Source organism: Capsicum annuum, chromosome 4, assembly GCF_002878395.1.
Source record: "Capsicum annuum cultivar UCD-10X-F1 chromosome 4, UCD10Xv1.1, whole genome shotgun sequence".
NCBI lineage: Eukaryota > Viridiplantae > Streptophyta > Magnoliopsida > Solanales > Solanaceae > Capsicum > Capsicum annuum.
This window is the reverse complement of record NC_061114.1, coordinates 143,629,149-143,649,573: the sequence shown is the minus strand read 5'-3', so window position 1 is coordinate 143,649,573 and position 20,425 is coordinate 143,629,149. Positions and strand designations below refer to the sequence as shown.

The following is a 20,425-nucleotide window of genomic DNA, read 5'->3' as shown; positions in this document are numbered from 1 at the left end:
GCCACCTCAGCCATAATCACCACTCCTTGAGAAACCCCTTTATGCAAGTAAATAGCACTTTTCTCTTTGTTGATCTTCTGCCCTGATATGTTTTCATACTTCTCCAAAGTAGAGGTGACTTTTTGCAAAGTACCTAACTTAGCTTTGCAAAGTATGATCATATCATCTACAAATTCTAAATGATTTATCTTTGGACTTTCTCTTGGCATTCAAAATAACTTGAATTCCTTTTTTATTATCAATGTCTTAGTGCTCTGGACATAAGCTCACCTGTAATAATAAAGAGGGTAGGGGATAAAGGATCTCCTTGCTTTAAACCCCTATAAGATCTGAAAAATCCTCTTGGTTGTCCATTCAGCAGTATGGAATACCAATTGTTACCTGCTAACCTGTAAACCATATCAATAATAGTTTCATTAAACCCCAACTTCCTTATCCCTTTAGTAGGTATAATCAGTCCACCCTATCATATGCCTTCATCGTATCTAGCTTGATTACCATATTAGGAATATTACCTCTTTTTCTTATTTCAGATACAATCTCCTAAACCATCAATATATTCTCTGCAATTCTCCCCCCTTTAACAAATCCTTCTTGCTTTTCTGAGATAATATCTGGTAATAACTTTTTTATTTTATCATGTAAAATTCTGGAAAAAGATTTATTGACGAAATTACATAATGAAATAGGTCTCATATCTGAAAGTGTGTTTATCACCTATTTTTTCGGTAGGAGTACTAAGTTTGTATGAGTTACAAATCTAGGTAGTTCCTGTCCACAGAAAAAGGCTAATACCATTTGATGCACAGCTTCTTCTATTATATCCAAAACATCTTAAAAGAAAGCCCCTGTCATCCCATCTGGTCCTCCTGCACTGTTTTTGTTCAAACCGAATGACAATTAATTGCTCATTTTGATCCTCAGATACTACTGTTGGCAATTCATCCAACATAGTAAAATCATCAATTACAGCTTCTTTGGAAAATTACTTCTGATAAAAGGCAACAGCAGCATCTGCAATGCTATTCTGATCTTCTATCCATTCCCCTTCCTTATTTTGAATTCTTTGCACCTTTAACCTGTTTTTTCTTCGTTTTACTATTGCATGGAAAAATTTTGTATTACTTTCTCCATCCTTGAACCATTGAAATCTAGTATTTTGCTTCCAGAATTCTTTTTCTCTCCTCAACTGCACATTCAACTCAGCCTGAGCCTTGAATAATCCTTCTTTATTTGCTCCTATTGGCCTCTCCTCAAATTGATTTTCTTTCACTTTATTAATCTCCTCTAGTGTAGCAATTTCCTGGAAAATGTTATCAAAGTGTTCCATACTCCATTTAACTAAAGCATTTTTAACTTGCTTCATCTTATGATGGAACATGATGAATGGGTTTCCTTGCACCTGAGTATGCTGATTTGCTTTTATGACTTCCATACAATATTTCTGCGACAGCCACATATTTAGAAACCTGGAAGATTTAGTAATATGCTCATTAATAGTGCTAAACTTGATTTGCATTGAGGTATGATCTGATCCACTTCTGAACAAGTGCTCCAACTCCATTACTGGAAACAAGTCTTTCAATTTTTCATTAAACATTACTTTATCCAGTCTTTTGAAAATGCATTCTTCATCTGTTCTACCATTCCACCATGTATACTTGCTCCCTTTAAATCCAGCATCTTCCAAATTACATAAATTAAGACACTATCTGAAATCTTCAGTCTCAGCTACTGTTACAAGTAATTCCCCTAGCTTTTCTTCCTCACTTATGATGACATTGAAATCACCACCCACAATCCATAGTTCTGTAAGTCTCATAGCCACATCCTCTAAATATTCCCATAGAGCTAATCTATCATTCATGTTGCATTTGACATATATTAGTGTTACCACCAGTGATATTCCTGTATCTTCATTCTGTAACTGCAATATGAGTTGTTGTTCCTCATCTACTATCACATTAACAATCACCAATGCATCCACTATGGCCCATATTTTCCCTGATGTGTTTGATATTGCATGCTACATTTCTAACTTTTCTTATAGTCCTCTATATTCAACTTATCTTGGAATGGCTCCATTAACCCAATAAATGAGAAATAATGTCTTCTTTGTAAAGTAATTAACCTTGTGAAAGCTTTTGTGTATTTACTGACCTTATAGTCCAAATTAATGCATTTATTTGGATTTATGCTTGGTTAACCTTCTTGTCTACCTTGGACTTGTTTTGTCTACTTTGTCATGTCTTTTCTGCACTCCATGAGTTGTCTTCATCTTGGAGATCATCTTTGGTGATAAATCACCATCTTTAGCAACCTCATCTATATTCTTTCTCAAATCACTCTCATCTAATTCCTTTTTTTAATTATTACAAGCCTGAATTTGACTTTCTGTTTGAATGGCCAATGGGATGACGTTCTCAATAATTACTACCCCTTCAGGTTGTTGTTGATTAGCTAGCACTAACTCCATAGATTTTCCATTATTTTGCTCCCTTTGATTAACACCTTCTTCTGAGACTTGATCTGTTGACTCCGTCTTGCCTTCTATCTTCTATTTTGTTTGCTATACTTGTCAATCTTTATTGATCTCTTCCCCTTTAAATATCTGTGTCACCCACTCTTTTGTAGTAACCTTGAACTCATTCTTCTCTATTGGAATTTTGTCCTTCACAATCTCCTCCTTTTTAGCTTCTTGTGTATTATTCTTCTCTGAATTATTTTTTGTACCATCATTCTTCTCTTTCTCAGATTCCTTTGTATCCTTAAGAGCCTCAAAAGTATTTGATATTTAAATTTCCTTCTGCCCTTCTGATTCTACTTCTCCCAGAATATGACCATATTGGTCTTTCTTGTACCTGTTCCTTCTGGTATGCCATTGTTTTGTATATCCTCTACCTCTTCTATAACTTGTAGTAGCTATTGCTTCCTTCTTACTTCCCCTCTCGACCTGTTGCTCCTTAGACACTCCTGGATTCTCCTCATTATTATACTTATTCATCAATTCAGGTTGTACATTCCAGCATGAATTCTCATCATGTCTTTGTAAACAACATTCCTTACAATACTTAGGCATATAATCATAGTGAATTTGAATCCACTTTGATTTAATATGACTTGTTGCATCATCCTCTTCTTTTATTTTAATTCTTTGTGGTAAATCGGCAATTAAATCCACCTCCACTTTGACCCTAGCTCAACTAGATCTTGTTTTATTAATTGTTGCCATATCTAGTGTCAAAGGCTTTCCCACCACTGATGCTATTGAAAAAATTACATCCTTCACAAAAAATTTTGGAGGAAGATCTGGAAAAGAAATCCATGCAACTCCTATTGTTGTTTTTACGTTTGGTTCAAAGCACAGATCCCACTTCAATGTTCTTATCTGTCAGTGCATGTCCTTTGCTTTTACATAATATGCTGAAGTTGACAACATATTAACATAATCTTCCAATATTTCCAGACGATTCAAAATGTGTCTAGCATCTAAATACCCAATACTACATGATCCTTTGATACCACACTGCATTGGAATAACTTTACGCAACTCTGTGATATCTGGTTTGCCATATGAAAATTTGCCAATGATTACAAATTGCAAATTCTCATACATTATCATATTTCTTATTTCTGATGATTTCCACGTTATGTTCGGCTCTTCTTCCTTGATTACCACTGGTTTATGAGGAACCTTTTCAAACTCCACAGTAGTTGGTTTTGATTTGAATAAGTTTGCATATGTCGTTTTCATAGTTGAATCCTTATTAATATCATCAATCTTCTCTTTATCTTTCTATAACTTATTAAGATCTGGTGGGTCAATCCCACCGGCAGCAGCAGCCATGACTAGGGGTGGCAAAAGTGGATTGGATTGAATTTGGACGGGTTAAATATGGATCGAGCAAAAATGATTTGGATTGCAATCCGCCCATATAAATATGGGTAAATATGGATTTGGTTAAATATGGATTGGGTAAAAATGGTTTCAACCAACTTTAACTCCTAAAGTCAAAAACATAAAACTTCTATATCATATCAACTTGACTTTTTTTCCGTTTGTTTTTTTTTTTGTAGTTTTTTTCTCTCTCATCTATATGTAGTCTCTAGTTTTATTATTTTATTTTTTTATTTTTTTATTTTTTTCATTTCTTTTTTGCTCTGTCTTCTATCTCTACTCATTGCTTCTCTTTCTTTTTTCTTTTCCTTTTTAGTCTTTTTTTTTAATATTTTATTTTGTTTTGTTTTTACTTCTTTCTCATTTTTTTCTTTTTTCATTGTATTTTATGTTTTATATTTTTTTATTTTCGAATAACATGGTTAAGTCGAGTACAAATTATGGATGATGACTGAAATATCATAACCACTTAGTATATTTGTATTTACCATCATTTTTTTTTCTTTTTTCTTTTCTCCTTTTCCATTATTTTTTTCTTTTTGATTTTTTTGTATTTTTTTCTTCAATTCTTTCTTTACGCTTTTTTCTCTCTCTTCTATCTCTAACTTCTACCTCTGTTTCTTCTTTTTTTTTTAATTTTTTTTTCTATTTTTGATTTTCTTCTTTTTTTTATGATAACGAAAATACCCTAAGCGCATATTGATTTATATTCGCCCAACATTTATAATTTGTGTAAGTACACTCAGGTGGACTCCACCTAACGGACAGATACAGAGATAGTATCCTGAAAGATTTTGGGATTACATTCGTCAAACCAAATATCTTTAGCTGCGCAAGAAATAAACAAATAAGGTTTCTACGTACTTCCTGTCTTGCCTAACCCGAAGCTCTTCGTTTCGTGTCTTACTTCTGCTCTAACGAGAACTCTAGGATGAGGGAGTTAGAAGTCGGATTTGAATCTGGACTTTCCCACAAATCAAGGGCTATGTGGATAAAGATGGACCAAGCTACTTAATGCAATTGTATTTGTATTGGTTTTTTAGACTTCAAACTTGTATTTGTATTTTATTGTTTGCACTGTCATATATATTTTATATAATTCGCACTGATATTTTAAAAGGACTATTTTGTATTTGTAATTTATCTTTTACTGCGCATTGTATTTGTATTTTGTGGCTTTATTTTGCTTGTATTTGTATTTATATTCTATTTTCATTGATGAACTTATATTTTTAAAGATCTATTTTATATTTGTATTTTTAAGTTGAACGTGTATTGTATTTGTATTTATAATTACATTTGTTTATATTTACATTCGTAGTTGACAGTATCATTTGTATTTTTAAACAATTGAAAAAGAACAATTATTTTTCTTTCTACGAACACTTATATTTATATATATATTGATACAACTTGTATTTTATTGATATAAATTAAATAATACAAATAAAAATAATAAAATTATGCAAATACAATTACTAAATTATACAAATACAAATGTTACATTTGTATCAAATGATACGTGTTTATACAACTTGAACCATACGCATACTAATGATACTTGTTTCTATACAAATATAAATGATAAATTTGATATACAAATACTAATGACACATTTGCATTGAATGATACATTGTATATTTATATATTTTAGTCTCAAGAAAATACAATTAATTCATACACTTATTTGTATATAAATACAAATGATAAATTGTACATATTGACAACTGATAAATTGTACATATTGACAACTAAGCTATTCAAATACAAATAATAAAATTATTCGAAATATATGTACGATACAAATAAATTTAAAGTAAAAAAATTTATAAAATATAAAATGCAATGAAAAAAAGATGAGGAAATAAATATAAAAAAAATGACAAACCAAGAATGAAAAAGGGGAAAACGAAAATACAAAAAAAAAAAAAAAGAATGCAAACAAAAATAAAAAATTGATGAAATATAAGAAAGAAAAAAGTGTAAGAAACAAGTAAAAAAAATAAATTAAAGGAAAAAGGAAAGAAAAAATAGTAAATTAAAGGAAAAAGAAAGGAAAAACAAAAAAAAATGGAAAAGAAAAAAAAAGAAAGAGAAATAAAAGATAGAAAAAAATAATAATAAAGGAGTGAGACTATGGATTATATTTAATTGATAAGAGATGCTATAAATTGTGTAGGCTAAATGGAATAATTAGAAGCTTAAATTAATTTAATTTAACCCATGAAGGTCTCAAGAGAATATGAATGATGAAATAAGAATGAGAAAGTGAAAAACGAAAAAAAATACAAAGAAAAAAATAAAAAAATAGATGAAAAAATGAGAAAGAAAAAAAGAAATTTTAAGAAACGAGTAAAAAATGAAAAAAATGAAAAAGCAAAACAGTCAATTAAAGGAAAAAAGAAAGAAAAAAAAAACTAGAAAAGAAAAAAAAACTAAAATTTAAGCATAATTGAGTGATCTCTGTGTTTAAATTGGTACCCTATTTTACCCATTTTATTCATATTTGTATGAGTTTTTAAAATGAGTTGAAGTGCATATTTACCTATTTGAAATATGAGTGATCCAATTCAATAAATATGGGTTAAATGAACTCTTTTCACAAATATGGGCTAAAATTGTCAGCCCTAGCCATGACAGTCAAAAGTAGGGTTTACTTGAGAATGGTATGGTACATATTGACATATCAAGTGATTAAGCGGGCTAATATCGTTTTGAAGTGTGTTATCACTTATCGTATTACTTGGTAATAATCTTGTTTCTGTTATTATTTGGTGTGTTAATACCTATTGTTTCTTATTCCTTTACTACTTTTCTAGCCTATTTCTTTTTTTTTTTTTTGAGTCGGAGATCTATTGAAAACAAACCATCTCACCTTTGAGGTAGTGATATGAATTGCCTACACTTACCCTTTTGAAACCCCATTTTATGAAAATATACTGGATATGTTTTTAATGTGTTTTTAAACACTCGTTTTTACGTCTAAAAACAAAAATAAGCCAGAGGTCACATGACTTCGACTTATAAGCCCATCAAAACAGGCTCAAAACCAAGTATTAGACGGGTCAAGCTCTAATACCATAATAGAGTGTACCCTGGGGGATACAATCCCAAAAGCTATCCCCATAAAGACTACCCACAACCATACAGAGACGAACGTACGCTTGAACAATGTTCAACCTGAGCTCATTGCGATTGGCATATACGAGCAGACAAAAGTCACTCTAAAATCGAGACACAAGTAAAAATACCATAACTCGCAAACAGACCATACAGCCTAAAGAAGTCTCATCAGCATAATTTTTTGGGAATTATAGTCCTCATTCCAGGATATACTTCTATGCATTGTATGACTAATAGAATTCAATACAGATATAAACCAGGAATGCCATCAGATGGTAAAAAATCAAAACAAAAAAAATTCCTCTTTACATTTCCAGATAATAAGATAAGCAAAATTGAAACTAAAATGTGTAAGTAGCTATTACTCCTGAAATTACATAGAAGTGATTCAAAATTTTACCTCACTGTACAACTCTGACAATTGGGCCACCATCATTATCGATCACATTCAGCTACCTGTTTCCCAACAGAAATTAGAAACTGAACTGGAGTTGAGAACTACATTCACAGCCGTACTCTCTACATAACGTTTTTCAAGTTTATCAATCCCTACAGCATTTCCTTCCAGTGAACCAGAAAGGATCGTTTGGGCTTGGTTGAACATCAGCATTTGAAGGCTGTTTCTTGCATTCTATATCACATTTTTCAGGATCATTAATCACCACAGCAGTTTCTTCCTGTGTGTTTTTTGGGGCGGTCTGAAAACTAACATCTGGAGGCTGTTTCAATGCACAATCAGCATCTTTTTTGACACCAATATCCTTGGTAGAATTACTAGACTGCAACCACATAAACTGCAAAGCTTGGCCTTGCCAGATGTTGCCATTCGAAAATGCCCTTTCAGCAGATCGGCGCGTTGGGAAACATATACAAGCAGATATGTTTAACGTCTTCGTGCCATTATTACCATCTTGCAGCTCCGAATCATCCAGCTCAACTGAGGGAAGGTTACCAAAAGTGGAGAAATGTTCCTTCAAGACGGCAACCTAGAAAAGGAAACCCATTCATCATTTATCACAAAAAGCTAAGAACATCATGTAAAAAGAATCTACGAATCAACCTGGACTATGTAGCTAACCAATGGAGATACGACACTAGTGAAAACTACTACAGAGTGTTTCCAGTTCCTTCCTCACATATTTAGAAGAGATACAGGGTACTAAATTGGGTAGAAGGAACTTCGCAGAAGTAAGGATTTGCAAATATGAGAACAGACACACACACACACTGCTCATACCTTGGCCATGGGAAATGTCAGCAATGTATAAGAAAATAAATGAATAATTGTCAATGTGCAGACACCACATTCCCGAAATAAACCCATACCAGTGAGAAGGAGAAGATGATAATGACACATGCATGCTTTAACGGGTGAAAATCATTTACCCTCTTCAACTTTGGTTTAAAAATCAAACCCCCCCCCCCCCCCTCAATTTTGAACAATAATCATTCTCTCCCCTTCATCCTATTTATCTTTTTTAAATGTCTATTTTACCCTTACTTTATTAATATTTATTTTTCTTTACTTATTTAAAATAATGATTATTTTTACTTTTTAATCTATATAGTAAATTTTATTTAGAAAAAACAAATATTATTTTTTAGACGAAAAAAAAAGTGAAAAGCATTAATTTAGCATATAAGTTAATGACGTTCTAAATAAAATAAATGAGCATAATAACAAAAACAACAGCATATGCAGTGTACAGTGGGGTTTGGGGAGGATAGAGTGTACGCAATCCGTACCACTACCTCTAAGGTGAGATAGAAAGGCTATTTCTGATAGACCCTCTGTTCAAGACAAAGAGGACAGAAGATAATAAGGATCAACACTATCAATAACATATAGTAGCAGATCAATAATACCACACAGAGATAATATTACAAGCTATCTACCTGAAACAACATATATCAATAAGAATCAAAGAAGAGAAAACTACAAGCATAGCACTACAACTAATAATAAGGACAACACTCCTACCTACAAACATGAACTTCCTCCAACCTCATAATCTTCTACACTAATTCCTGTTTGCCACACCTTCCTAATAATCAAATGACAGATAATAATAACTTTATAAATATATTCTAATGCATGCAATATAAAAATAATTAATAAAAATGGAGATATATTTTAAAACATATTAATTCCTAAAATGTACTTACATTGTTAATAACTTTTAGTTATAATTTAGAATATCTCATTAATGACAATGAAAAATCATTTATCTATATAAACAATAGAAAATAAGGGGAAAATGAAACTTAAATATTCACACACATACATATATAAGTACTTGATGCATGTGATAAAATAACATTCATAAAAAATACCTTACCTTTTGTGACAAATTTATAAAAAAATTATTCTACTTATAACATTAACGAATTTAAATAAAATAAATAAATGAGTAAAATCAATAAATAAATAAATAAATAATATATAATATTATTATAAAATATGTTATATAGATGGAGATTACAATGTCAAGGGTAATATAGTATAGGATAAGGAGGGGAGAATGTCTATTGTTTATAGTTGAGGGGGGGAGTTTGATTTTGAAAGTAAAGTTGGGGGGTGTAAACGGTTTTCACCCTGCTTCAACACAATAACAGCTCTGCCATGGAAGAACATTTAAGGCACAAATCCTAAGCTGCATAAGCAAATAGAACAAGAGCATATTCACATAATTGTTTGCAAATACTGAAAAATGTCAACTATTTGAGAGGACTAGAAGAGATTACATTTGCAAGACCACTTGGCATAGGTGGAAGGACTTTGAAGGCAGTGGGACGATTGTCTAGTTTGTATCTATTGAAAACAAAAGGTGCACCATGCGGGGCCAGTGGACGAATTGACAGCCTCAAGCTTGACGGTTCCTGTGTAGCTACAGCAGAACATGGTATAGAACAAGAGTGCTCTGCATTATCTGTTGATCTGCTACAAACGGAGACTGCTTCAGTTTGTGCTGAGGATACATCATTAAGATCCATGGAGCTTGACCTCTCTTTTGTAGAATTGGATACTGTTTCTCCTTCCTTCTGTTTCTCCAGTTCCTGGTCTGAGTTTGCTTCAGCTTTCACAACTACAGACTGCAGAAATGTAACCGTATAATGGTGGAAGAGGGGGTCCCATCATTAGTTTATTCAAAAAATCAATGAGGTTATATTTTTATATATGGGGAGAAAAAACAAAGTGCAAGCTGCAATAAACATGAGATCTGCTCTACATAACTAAATAATTTTGAAACAAATTAATTTCTATTGTCACACTTTGATATAAGTCGTGGAGAAAGAGTCGAGAATTTTTACAGTTTAAGATGAAGTTAATATCATCATATGAGGGAGGGGGGAAGAATGAACTGCAACAAACGCTTCATCTAAATTAAGCAATTCCAGACACACACGGCATTGTCACCCCCTCATTTGATAAAGGACTAAAATGCTTCTACAGTTAATGACTAGAAAGCATATCAGAAATGCGGGTTTTTTTTAATGCAGGTCAGAAAAAAGCATATTTTCATAGTAATTCCACAAAAGCATGTCATGGAATGCTCCAAGTTAGTGAAAGTAAACAGAATTAAATCACTTCATTAACATTAAATGTCAGATACTTTAACAATCACAAGAATATCAGATATAAACTTAAAGAACACTTTCTTTGGACAATATTTGGAAAAAGAACAGGCTATTACTTGTTTCTCAAGTTTACTCAACTGACGTCGGAACTCGTTGCGCTTTTGATCAAGCAGCTCCTGCTTCTTGCGCAATTCTTCCTTCAAAAGTTCTAAATTCTCCACCTTTTTTTGCACAGCTGGTGCAGCTTTTGGACCATTATGAGCCACAGGCTTAGGTAGACCAGAAGTAGGTAATGGAGCAACAGGACCATGACCAGCAGCTTTTGGGGCTGTGGACTGGATATTGGCTTTTCCATTAGAAGGAACAGATAGGTGGGGTGGAACCAAACTGGATGTCACTCCACGAGGAGTTAAAGGTAAATTACTACCAACATTTACTCCATCATCCATGATTCTATCCCTGTTTGCCCAAAGAAGCTTTATAAATCGGTTGCCCATCACAGCATCAGGTGCCTTTAAAGCAGCCTCAGCTTCTTCTCTCTTAGAAAATTGAACAAAAGCTCGATCACCACTCAGTGGGATGTGGATGTCAATGACCTCCCCAAATTTTTTAAAATGCGAAAGAAGAACATCTGGTTTGTTGTCTTTCTGTGGAATGCCTCTCACAAACAGAGTGCGAAGCGCCTTTTGAGAAGGTTTCCTAATATTATGTCCAGAACTACCTTGGGGCCTGGAAGATAAGTCCTTCATTTGTAGGTCAATAGTATCTTCATTGAATAGATCCCCTGGAAGGGATATGCCCCGACTGCTGTCAAATAGTTCCAGATCTTTTCCCATCTCATCAAAACGTGAAGCATTTCCAGTACACGCAGTTCTCTCTTTCACATTCAACTTATTTTTAGACCTTCGGATTCTTCCCCACACACTCTGAGATCCTGAAGCTGCCTTAGCACCTCTAAGTGGATGCTCAAGATCAAAGGGATCACAGAGCCCAACTTGATCATAATCAGAGGAGTCTGCAGCTAACAAAGGACAAATATCATCAATGTTAGATGGAGTTAAATCCTGTAGTGCGTCTGAAGTTTCAGGACGATCATTTGACCACAAAGGCTGGTCAGGATCATAGAAATCAGCTCCCCCAGGTATAGAACCATCAACAAAACCATCAGTGAAGCCCAATGCATCATCAATCACTGGAAATTTGCTACTTTTGCAATGTAAAGGTTTGCCACAAGTCAATGAACCAGAAGGCCCTATCACAGGTAAAGATCCTTGTCCAGTAGCTGCTCCAAGCATGTGTGCATTAGGAAGTGACGCAGGAAGATTAAACTGAGAAAGGCTCTGCAATTTGGAAAACAATAGCATAAAACCAAATTCCCCAGGTTAAAAAATTAGCAAAGTATCAAGAATACAGTGCTAACAGAACATGAATTGAGGATATCTTTGCCAAAATAATTGATAAGTTACTTTGTTAATACACAAAACACAGAGCATTTTCTAAAGAAAGATAAAAGGGAATCATGACTCGACTTACAAAGAGGCATCCTGGTGCACCAAAGCTCCCGCTATGCACGGGGGTCCAAGGAAGGGCCGGACCACAAAGGTCTATTGTACGCAACCTTATCTTACATTTATGTCAGAGGCTGATTCCACGGCATGAACTCATGACCTCCTGGCCACATGACTTGACTTACAAAAGCTTAAATTAAGAGAGATGAAAATCAAGTAACTGAACAGAGTCAATCAGCATCTCCATGAAGACCAGAAATAAAAACACCTTAAACATAATTGACAAAAACCATTCCCCCACAGAAAACGAGAATGTAAGATACAGTAATAACTATTTGCCAGCTGAAAGTCCACATACCTGAACATCTTCAACAACTATACGATTTACTCCATGCTCCATTGGACACATATCTCCTCTCAGGCAAAATCCCCGCTCCTCAAAGTCTCTACATCTCTGCCTTGGAAGAATACCCATATTCACAGTAGGATTCAAGGATGACCTGAGTGTTCCCGGGAAACCAACGGAATGAAATGTATCAACACCACCATTAGATATTCCTGGAACCATTCCGAATGCACTCCAAGATGAACTCTGAGCATTAGCAACATTTTGCACCCCTCTTCCAGTAAAGATAGCGGGAGTGACGGGGCCCTGTGGAAACAGTTGAGATGCAATATCCACCGAGCTGAACCTGGAAGCACGTTGGCCCCAAGCACTAAGGTCTCTTCCTTGACCCCTACCGTTACCAGCATCACCAGACTGTGATTGATTCAGCCTCATTCTTTGGTATGAATCCAGAGAAGCTCTGGAAATTGAGCCCATTCCTCGTCTTCTTGGGAACTTGGTTTCACTTAATTGAGAGTCCTCTTCCCCATAAAGATGTCCATTTTCAAAAGGCTTGTTTCGTTTCCTGAATGGTCTACTGAAAACTGGTTCAACAGCCTCTGTCTCTGCAGATTGAGAATGCAATTCTCTCCTACGATGCTTGTGATTGCGATCATCATCATCCTCTTCACTGATCTCTTTCTCTTCAGGATCACTGTTGCAATCAGAAAGTGAAAAGGCTGGCTTCGAGGATGAAACTTTAAGCTCCATGAGTCAACACTCAACCTCGTTTATGCCAAAATTTGTATGCCCCAGATAAATAAGATAATCAAATTCTTTAAACAGGCCCCATCAATTAAAATGACCAGTGCCTGAAAAGTGGGGACAAGAATAGGTAAGACAAAAAATCATAAATTTTATGCATTCGTGACAAGTTGATTTCACAATGTCATTAAACTCGTCAGCGTTTTCTCACATGCAAATAAAGAAAAAAGCCTTTTTCGGAGGAATTAAAATAGACCACAAAAATAAACATAGTTTAAAAAGAGAGAACTTTCACAATAAAAGCTATTTATTTGTGCATGCATCAACATAAGCAGAAATTTTTTGACTATGCAAAGAAATTTCCTTCACTATGAACTCATTGGCTTCTGTTTAAGAAAGAGAAAGCTCCACATTGGTGATTAATGAGATGGGTAGTCTCTTTGTAAGGCTTGGACAATCCAATCCTCCTCCCTTTGAGCTAGCTTTTGAGGCGTGAGTTGGGCTCACGACCTAATTTTCAATGGTATCAGGGCGACCCATCACCCTCCGTGCCCACCGTGACTTGAAAAGGGATACCTGAAAAGAGCTACCTACGTAAGTAGAGTGAAAAATACCCAGAGTAAAGAGTAAGGCCGTCGAGGGCAAAGGATGCGGAGCGTGGTGGTTTGTTATGATCCTATTGCAAGGTATTGGACTTGAGGCGCAAATAGTTAAATGTGAAGCTGATGTGGGGCTTATATAGCCTTGGGCTCTCCCACCTTAATAGCTAGCTTTTGGGTGTGATTTTCCTAAGTTTGAATCAAAAAGTAGATTTAGAGTGAAGTTGTCGAGGACGACGACTGCGGAGCGTTGTGGTTTGTTATGATTCTATTGCAAGGTATGGGACTTGAGTCTCACATCGATTAAATGGAACGATGATGTGGGGATTATATAGCCTCAAGCTCTCCCACCTTAATAGTTAGCTTTTAGGATGTGGTTCTCCTAAGGTTGTATCAATGTTATTAGAGCCAATCAACACCCTCCGTGTCCATCGTGACTCAAAAAGAGATACCTAGGAAAGAGCTACCTACACAAGTCGAGTGAAAACTACCCAATGTGAAGCCGTCGAGGACGACGGATGCAGAGTGTGGTGGTTTGTTATGACCCTATTGCAAGGTATGGAACTTGATCCCTCAGTTAATTGGGAAGCTGATGTGAGGCCTATATGGTCTTGGGTTCTCCCACCTTAGTAGCTAGCTTTTGGGGTGTAAGTTAGATTCAAGACATAATTTTACATGGTATCAAAGCAAGACCCATCTCACCCAATGTTGGGCCTCCAAATTAAAAATTGTCCACGCACCAGATGTCAAATTTTGGGCATGAGGTGGGGTGGTAAAGAATGAGAAAAAGTCCACCTTAGTGGTTAATAAGATGGGTGGTCTCTTTATAAGGTTTGGGCAATGCTCCTTTTTTGAGAAAGCTTTTTGGGGCGTGAGTTAGGCTCAAGACCTAATTTTACAATCAAAACCACAAAGCTAACACAGATATCCCCTATATATCTGAACTTCAACATCGAGAGGCCAGATGATCATACCAAAAGAATGGACTAAACATGCCATTAAATATATGAGATTTGAGTTTTTACAAATCTCAACCATCGATATACCTGCTAACATGGCACCCATGATGGTGTAGACCGTAGACTAGTAGGTTTTCAAAAGTCGTGGATACTATGAAACGCAGACCTCACAAGGTGGTATCAACGCACAAATGTAAAGTTTTTTAATCATACTATCCTCCTAAGACCCCACTTGTGGGATCACAGTGGTTATGTTGTATTCTAAATTAGAGTTGGTAAAACAAATACATTATGATTAATGTAGAAATTTTAGGTATAATGTAAGGAAATTACATAATTTCACATTCAGAAATAATAACTCATACCTAATGCATAAAGAACAAGAAGGAAAAAAAACTATACTATCTCAGTCATTACTTGTTAAAATGAAAAGTTTTTATACTACTTATTTTCTTATGTTATTATACTTCTCACACATTCAATCTCCTCCCCTAAAAAATAGAACAAGGGCAAAATCGCCTAAATTTTGAATAGGTTAAAAGGCAAAATTGGTCCCTTTCCCTTGTTGTGGAGCAGCGTTAGTAAGGAGGGTATTTTTGAGCTAGTTGATTAACTGCGATGGCATTTATTAGCCAAAAGCATAACAGAGAATAAAGTTAACCTATTTTGAATAGTTCGAGGGGATTTTAGGCTCTTTTCCCTATTTAAACTAATCCTAGCAAAATTTGTCGGATCAATTTCTTGTACTCACCGCTCAATTAAACCAAAAAGATCTCAACAATATCATACAGTCATGTGGATTCATTTGATATGATTCAAACTCAATTCATGAAATCCAGGAATTTTAAAATTGCCTAGCTAAAGCACATGGAATAATATTTATTGAGAAACAAAGATATAGGTGAGAAATTATTCATGTTAAGAGTCTCTCATTTGTTGAGAAATGAATTGTTGTCTTCTTATACGGTCTTGAGTAATCCACACCTCATGTACTAGTTTTGGGGTTAAGTAAAACCAAGATTCATTTCTTTTTTTTGTTAAAGCTTTTGATTTTTGACTGCTAACTCAACTTTTCAGAAGGAGAGGAGCACTTGATTACCTTTCGTAATACAATGGCTAAGGCTCAAATCGATTACCTACTACTTAAGAAGCATGATAGGGGTCTTGCAAGGACAACAAGATTATCAACAATAACAACATATCCAATATATTCCCACAAAGTGGGGTTTGGGAAAGATAAGTTTATGCAGTCCGTAACACTACCTCAGAGGTGAGATAGAGAGTTTGTTTCTGATATTCCCTCGGTTCAAGACAAAAACAACTCATAAAAGACATATTATAGGAACAATGGTATTAACACAACAAATAATAACCAAAAAAAAATTACTACAAAGTAATACCCTAATTGATCTATCCAAGACAACAAACACTACCAGAACTCCACAAACAAGACATTACAAACTAAGCACTATGACCACTAGCACGGGTACCAAAACAAAGCATTCCTACTTACCGGAACAAGGACGCACTCTAGCCTTCTACTCTAATTCGCCTCCTCCACACCATCCTATCTAGGGTCATGTCAACTGGTAAGTTGTAGCTGCTCTATGTCATGTCTAATCACCTCCCTCTAATATTTCTTTAGTCTATTTCTCCCTTGCCTGAATTCATCCATTGCTAACCTCTCACACCACCGTACGGGGGTGTCCATGCACTGCCTCATCACATGCCCAAACCATCTCAAACTTGCGTCCTGCATCGTGATATCCATCGAAACCATTCACACCTTATCTCAAACAACCTCATATCTAATCATATCTCTCCTAGTAAACCCACAATCCAAGGGCGAATCTACTTATATGGGTGGGGTGCCAGAAGTCTCAGCTAAAACCTTTTATATATATGTATATATGTACGGAAAATGTATAAAGCTTGGTCTTGGCACCCAAACAAACATGGGGCACATACTGCCACTGAAAGTGGTGGAAAACTTTTATGCTCGTGGATGTGGGTTTGAACCCCGTCGTGTGGTTTTTTAGAACTAATTTTTTCGATTTATTGTTGAAAAAATGGTTTACAACCAGATTTTGAACCCTCGACCTGCAATTAAACTCATTAAGACAAAGCGGACCTCTTCCGATAATGTATAATGCATGTTAGGCAGAATGCAGTTTACACTATTCTTCAAAGTAGTGTGGCACCTGAAACTTTCAAATCTTGGATCTGCCTATGCACACATCAATCGTAGCATCCTCATCTCCGCCACCTTCATCCATCGAGTGAGAATCTTACAACCTAGCATAAGCTCTTGGTTATGGATTTATAGATTAAAAAGACAAAAAAGAAGGGTTTTGTATGAATAATAAAGTGGAGGTGGTTGACTAATGATAAAATTCAAAAGTCGGGGGAGAAGTTGATGGCTATATGGTCTTGAGAGATTAGTCAAATACAATTATATGTGGACTAAGAGATAAGAATCAAAGAAGGAAGAACAAGAAAGAAAGGAAAACAAAGAAGAGGGTATGTGGGTTAACATTAAAACTCTTGAATTTATGGGCAATAAAGGGCTAAAACCCTCAACTCCCCATTTGAATTCAACAATTCAAACAAAAATCTTAATTTATTAAAATCAAGGAAACAAGAACCACAAATTGATAATTCTTCGATTAATCAAACTAAGTAAGTTCACCAACAATTCTAAGATTCAACCAAGACTAAGTACTCACTAATTATTCACTAAGAAGAAACTACAATTTCAAATGTTCAATATTTATCAAATCAACCATGCAAAATAAAAAAGGTCCTATTTGTACTAAAGAAATAAAGAACACATTGGCTTCTTACAATATTGCCCTTAATGAGACAGGGCCTTGTTGGTTGTCTTCTTTGTGAATTCTTGAATTTAAGGCTTAGTCTCATGCACAAATGGCCTCTTTTCTTCCCCAACTTCATTCTCACAAACTCTTAAGCTTCCATTTTACGAACATCGTACATGTCGTCCAAGCCATCCATGCTAGTATCAATCACGCCATCCATGCTAGTACATCCTCCCCTTTTTGAAAATGATTCATCCTCGAATCCAAACCTTGCAAACACATGAGACGGACTATAATCAAAACATCCTCAAAGCATGACGGTTAGTACAACAATTAGCAACAATATCATCATGTCAAGGAGGCACAAATTTGAGATACAACCAAATATCCTTTGTTTCCAATAAAAGCAACTCATTACACAAGGAACAAAGGTTTTGGTTAGGATAAACATCAAGAGACAAAGTAAACACAAAGGTCTTTGTTGCATCAAGAATTCCAAAAGATGTATCACATTCAACTTTGGAGCCATCAGACACAATTGTTTCATTGTCTCGCAGAAGGCCATACCAAAAGTGGTGCAATCACCTACAAGGGTTCATCTGGGTCAAAAAAGTTCAAAATCCATCCACCTCTACTTCTATGGTAAACAAATCCCACATCAACATGGATATCATTGTGTGCAAAGAGTTAGTAGAGAGAGGTGCTACTATCATGAACCTCATCTAGGGTACCGGTAGATAAGAAGAGGAGTTCTAACCACAAAGTCACCCTCTCCATCAAATACTTTCCAAGAGTCCATTAGAAAATCCGACTTGCCTAACCCTATGAAGGTAACAAGAAGGTTTCAATAACCATGGACTCTCCCCCAATTGATCAAGCAACTTACCATCCGTTAGTCAGGGTCCATACATCTCAAGCACAAGCATGTCAAACAAAGATGAAAGTATATACTTAGAGTTCACAAGAAAGAGACCACATATGAGCAAAGAGTTATTAAAGGCAAACAAGGAATGAAGGACATTCAACTTATCTCGAAGGTTCTCAATTGCAAATACAAACCTTAAAGATTGAATATTAACACAAAAGTATTCACAATTTAAAATACAAAAGGGCAAGATTTGGCATCTCAAGTACACTTCATTTGTTCTTCCACAAACAAACTCCCACGAAGAGTGGATCAACAAGTGGAGCCGTGCTTCTTGAGAGATTGAAGGAACTATAGGGTGCACTTCCTATGTTCACTAATCTTAGCATGCTCCTAAGAATCCATCCTAAACACCTCAACTTGTCTAACCACATAAGTGTGACAGAGTAGAATGCATAAATTAGGCATTACGAATGCACCCTGATTCTTTCCCAGGTTGGCATTCAAAACACGACACTCAAATAATTTAAGCATAGCCAAAACCAACCAGGAATACATCTAAACTCTAATGGTAGGGTATGAGATCATACAATTTCAAGAACCTACCTACTATAGGGAAAATGTCATCATGACTCCAAGGATTGCTTGAGATAGGAGAGGAGGGGTACATACCTTGAAGATGGGCCTTTGAGTGTGCATTCTTGTTCACCACACTTGGTTTCCCAGAGTTTTCCCTCCCATGCATTATCTTGGACCAATAGGCTCGGTCCACCCACTTCCGTGTAGGATCTTCCTTTGGTAGGTAACTCCCTCTTTAGAGCCATAGGGTTAGATGTTTCATCCTTTTCCATCAAGCATCCATCATCCCATGGAAGTTTGTTCATGTTCCTCCCTTGAGTCGATTCTCCATGGCTCTCTCTAAGGTAGGAATCCTTAGAAATGAGCTCTCTCTAAGCAAACTTGACTCTCTCCTAAATCATTTCCACCTCATCCCCCAAAGTCACTCCCTCATCCTCACCTTTATGTTCCTCTCCCTCACTTTTTTCATCACAATCATCATCCTCCTTGATTCTATATCTATCCTAAATAGCCACAATCTAAGTTGCTCGGACTCTCCAAAAATGTTGCCGCACCCTTGTCGGATCCTACAGAAATACACTATTTTTGGAGGATCCAACACGCACCCGTAGACATTTTTGAAGAGTCCAAGCAACTTAGGCCACAATAGTCCTCCTATTAGGACACTCCATAGAAACATGTCCCCTTGCTTGACATTGAAAGCACTGAGTGGTAGACGGTCGAAGAAAGTTAGGTTAGTATGGTTACCTCCTTATGGCTTCTCACTTGCTTTCGATATGTAATCAAACTTGACTTGCATGTCTGGACCACCACCCTTATGTTGCTCCATAGAAGATGTCGTCTTCCAATTATCTTCATTCTTGTCCCATAAGGAAGTGGAAGAACTCTTGGCCATGTAAGACTTCTCTTCTTTCAAATCCGTTTCTACCTTTGAGGAATCACGAAAGGCCGCTTCAAGAGTATCATAGCGTTTAAGCTTCAAAGGCTTCAAAATATCATACTTCAAATTTGTCACGAATTGATCACCGTACATTCCAAGCTCTCTTCAAGTTTAGACTTCATTCTCAAGCTTTCAAACTAATCATAATACTCTGCCACACTCTTGGAACCTTGCCTCAATATATACACTTTCTTAAGAACTTCTTGGTAGTAGTTCGGAGTCAAGTACCTCATCTCCATAAGTGTAGTCAATTCTAGCCAAGTGGGCAACTCATAATTGTGATGGCTCTCCCTTTCCCGCCTCGAGGACTCCCACTAAGTGGACGCATACCTTTCGAATTATGTGAGAGCATACAGTGCCTTAAAAGTTTTCGAAATGTTATTTGTGAGAAAGATCTGCTCACTTTGAATTTTCCATTCCAAAAACACATCGGGGTCACCAATTCCTTTGAACTTTGGAAATATGACCT

The 20,425-nt window shown here is 35.7% G+C and overlaps 2 protein-coding genes across 8 annotated transcripts in view; both read right to left on the bottom strand.

The window, feature by feature from the left end:
* Positions 1 to 834: 834 nt before the first annotated feature.
* On the bottom strand, positions 835 to 1,564 carry LOC107876494. Its single transcript, XM_047411608.1, has 2 exons — positions 990 to 1,564; positions 835 to 874 (listed from the first exon to the last, which is right to left on the bottom strand). The coding sequence occupies exons 1-2, from the start codon at positions 1,562 to 1,564 to the stop codon at positions 835 to 837; spliced, it is 615 nt and encodes a 204-aa protein (XP_047267564.1).
* A 5,701-nt stretch (positions 1,565 to 7,265) lies between these two features.
* Positions 7,266 to 20,425, bottom strand: part of LOC107867940 (zinc finger CCCH domain-containing protein 41) — a 33,811-nt gene continuing 20,651 nt past the window's right edge. For 3 of the 7 annotated variants that reach the window (XM_016714432.2, XM_047411997.1, XM_016714433.2), the window contains 5 exons: positions 17,601 to 17,841; positions 12,467 to 13,305; positions 10,717 to 11,940; positions 9,767 to 10,114; positions 7,266 to 8,007 (listed from right to left, as the gene is read on the bottom strand). In XM_016714432.2, coding sequence (XP_016569918.1) covers positions 7,564 to 8,007; positions 9,767 to 10,114; positions 10,717 to 11,940; positions 12,467 to 13,204 — 2,754 coding nt within the window. In that variant the 5' untranslated portion in view covers positions 13,205 to 13,305; positions 17,601 to 17,841 and the 3' untranslated portion in view covers positions 7,266 to 7,563. Of the gene's footprint in view, positions 8,008 to 9,766; positions 10,115 to 10,716; positions 11,941 to 12,466; positions 13,306 to 16,957; positions 17,052 to 17,600; positions 17,842 to 20,425 lie in introns of all 7 variants that reach the window. The other 4 variants (XM_047411998.1, XM_016714436.2, XM_016714435.2 and 1 more) reach the window with 2 other exon arrangements.

Bases quoted from the DNA above. Each gene is read 5' to 3' on its own strand.
- LOC107876494 (XM_047411608.1), bottom strand. From the start codon at position 1,564: ATGGAGTTGGAGCACTTGTTCAGAAGTGGATCAGATCATACCTCAATG. The intron at 875-989 runs GTAATTTTCCAA...GAACAAAAACAG, and splicing joins GCTGTTGCCTTTTATCAGAA to TGCAGGAGGACCAGATGGGA.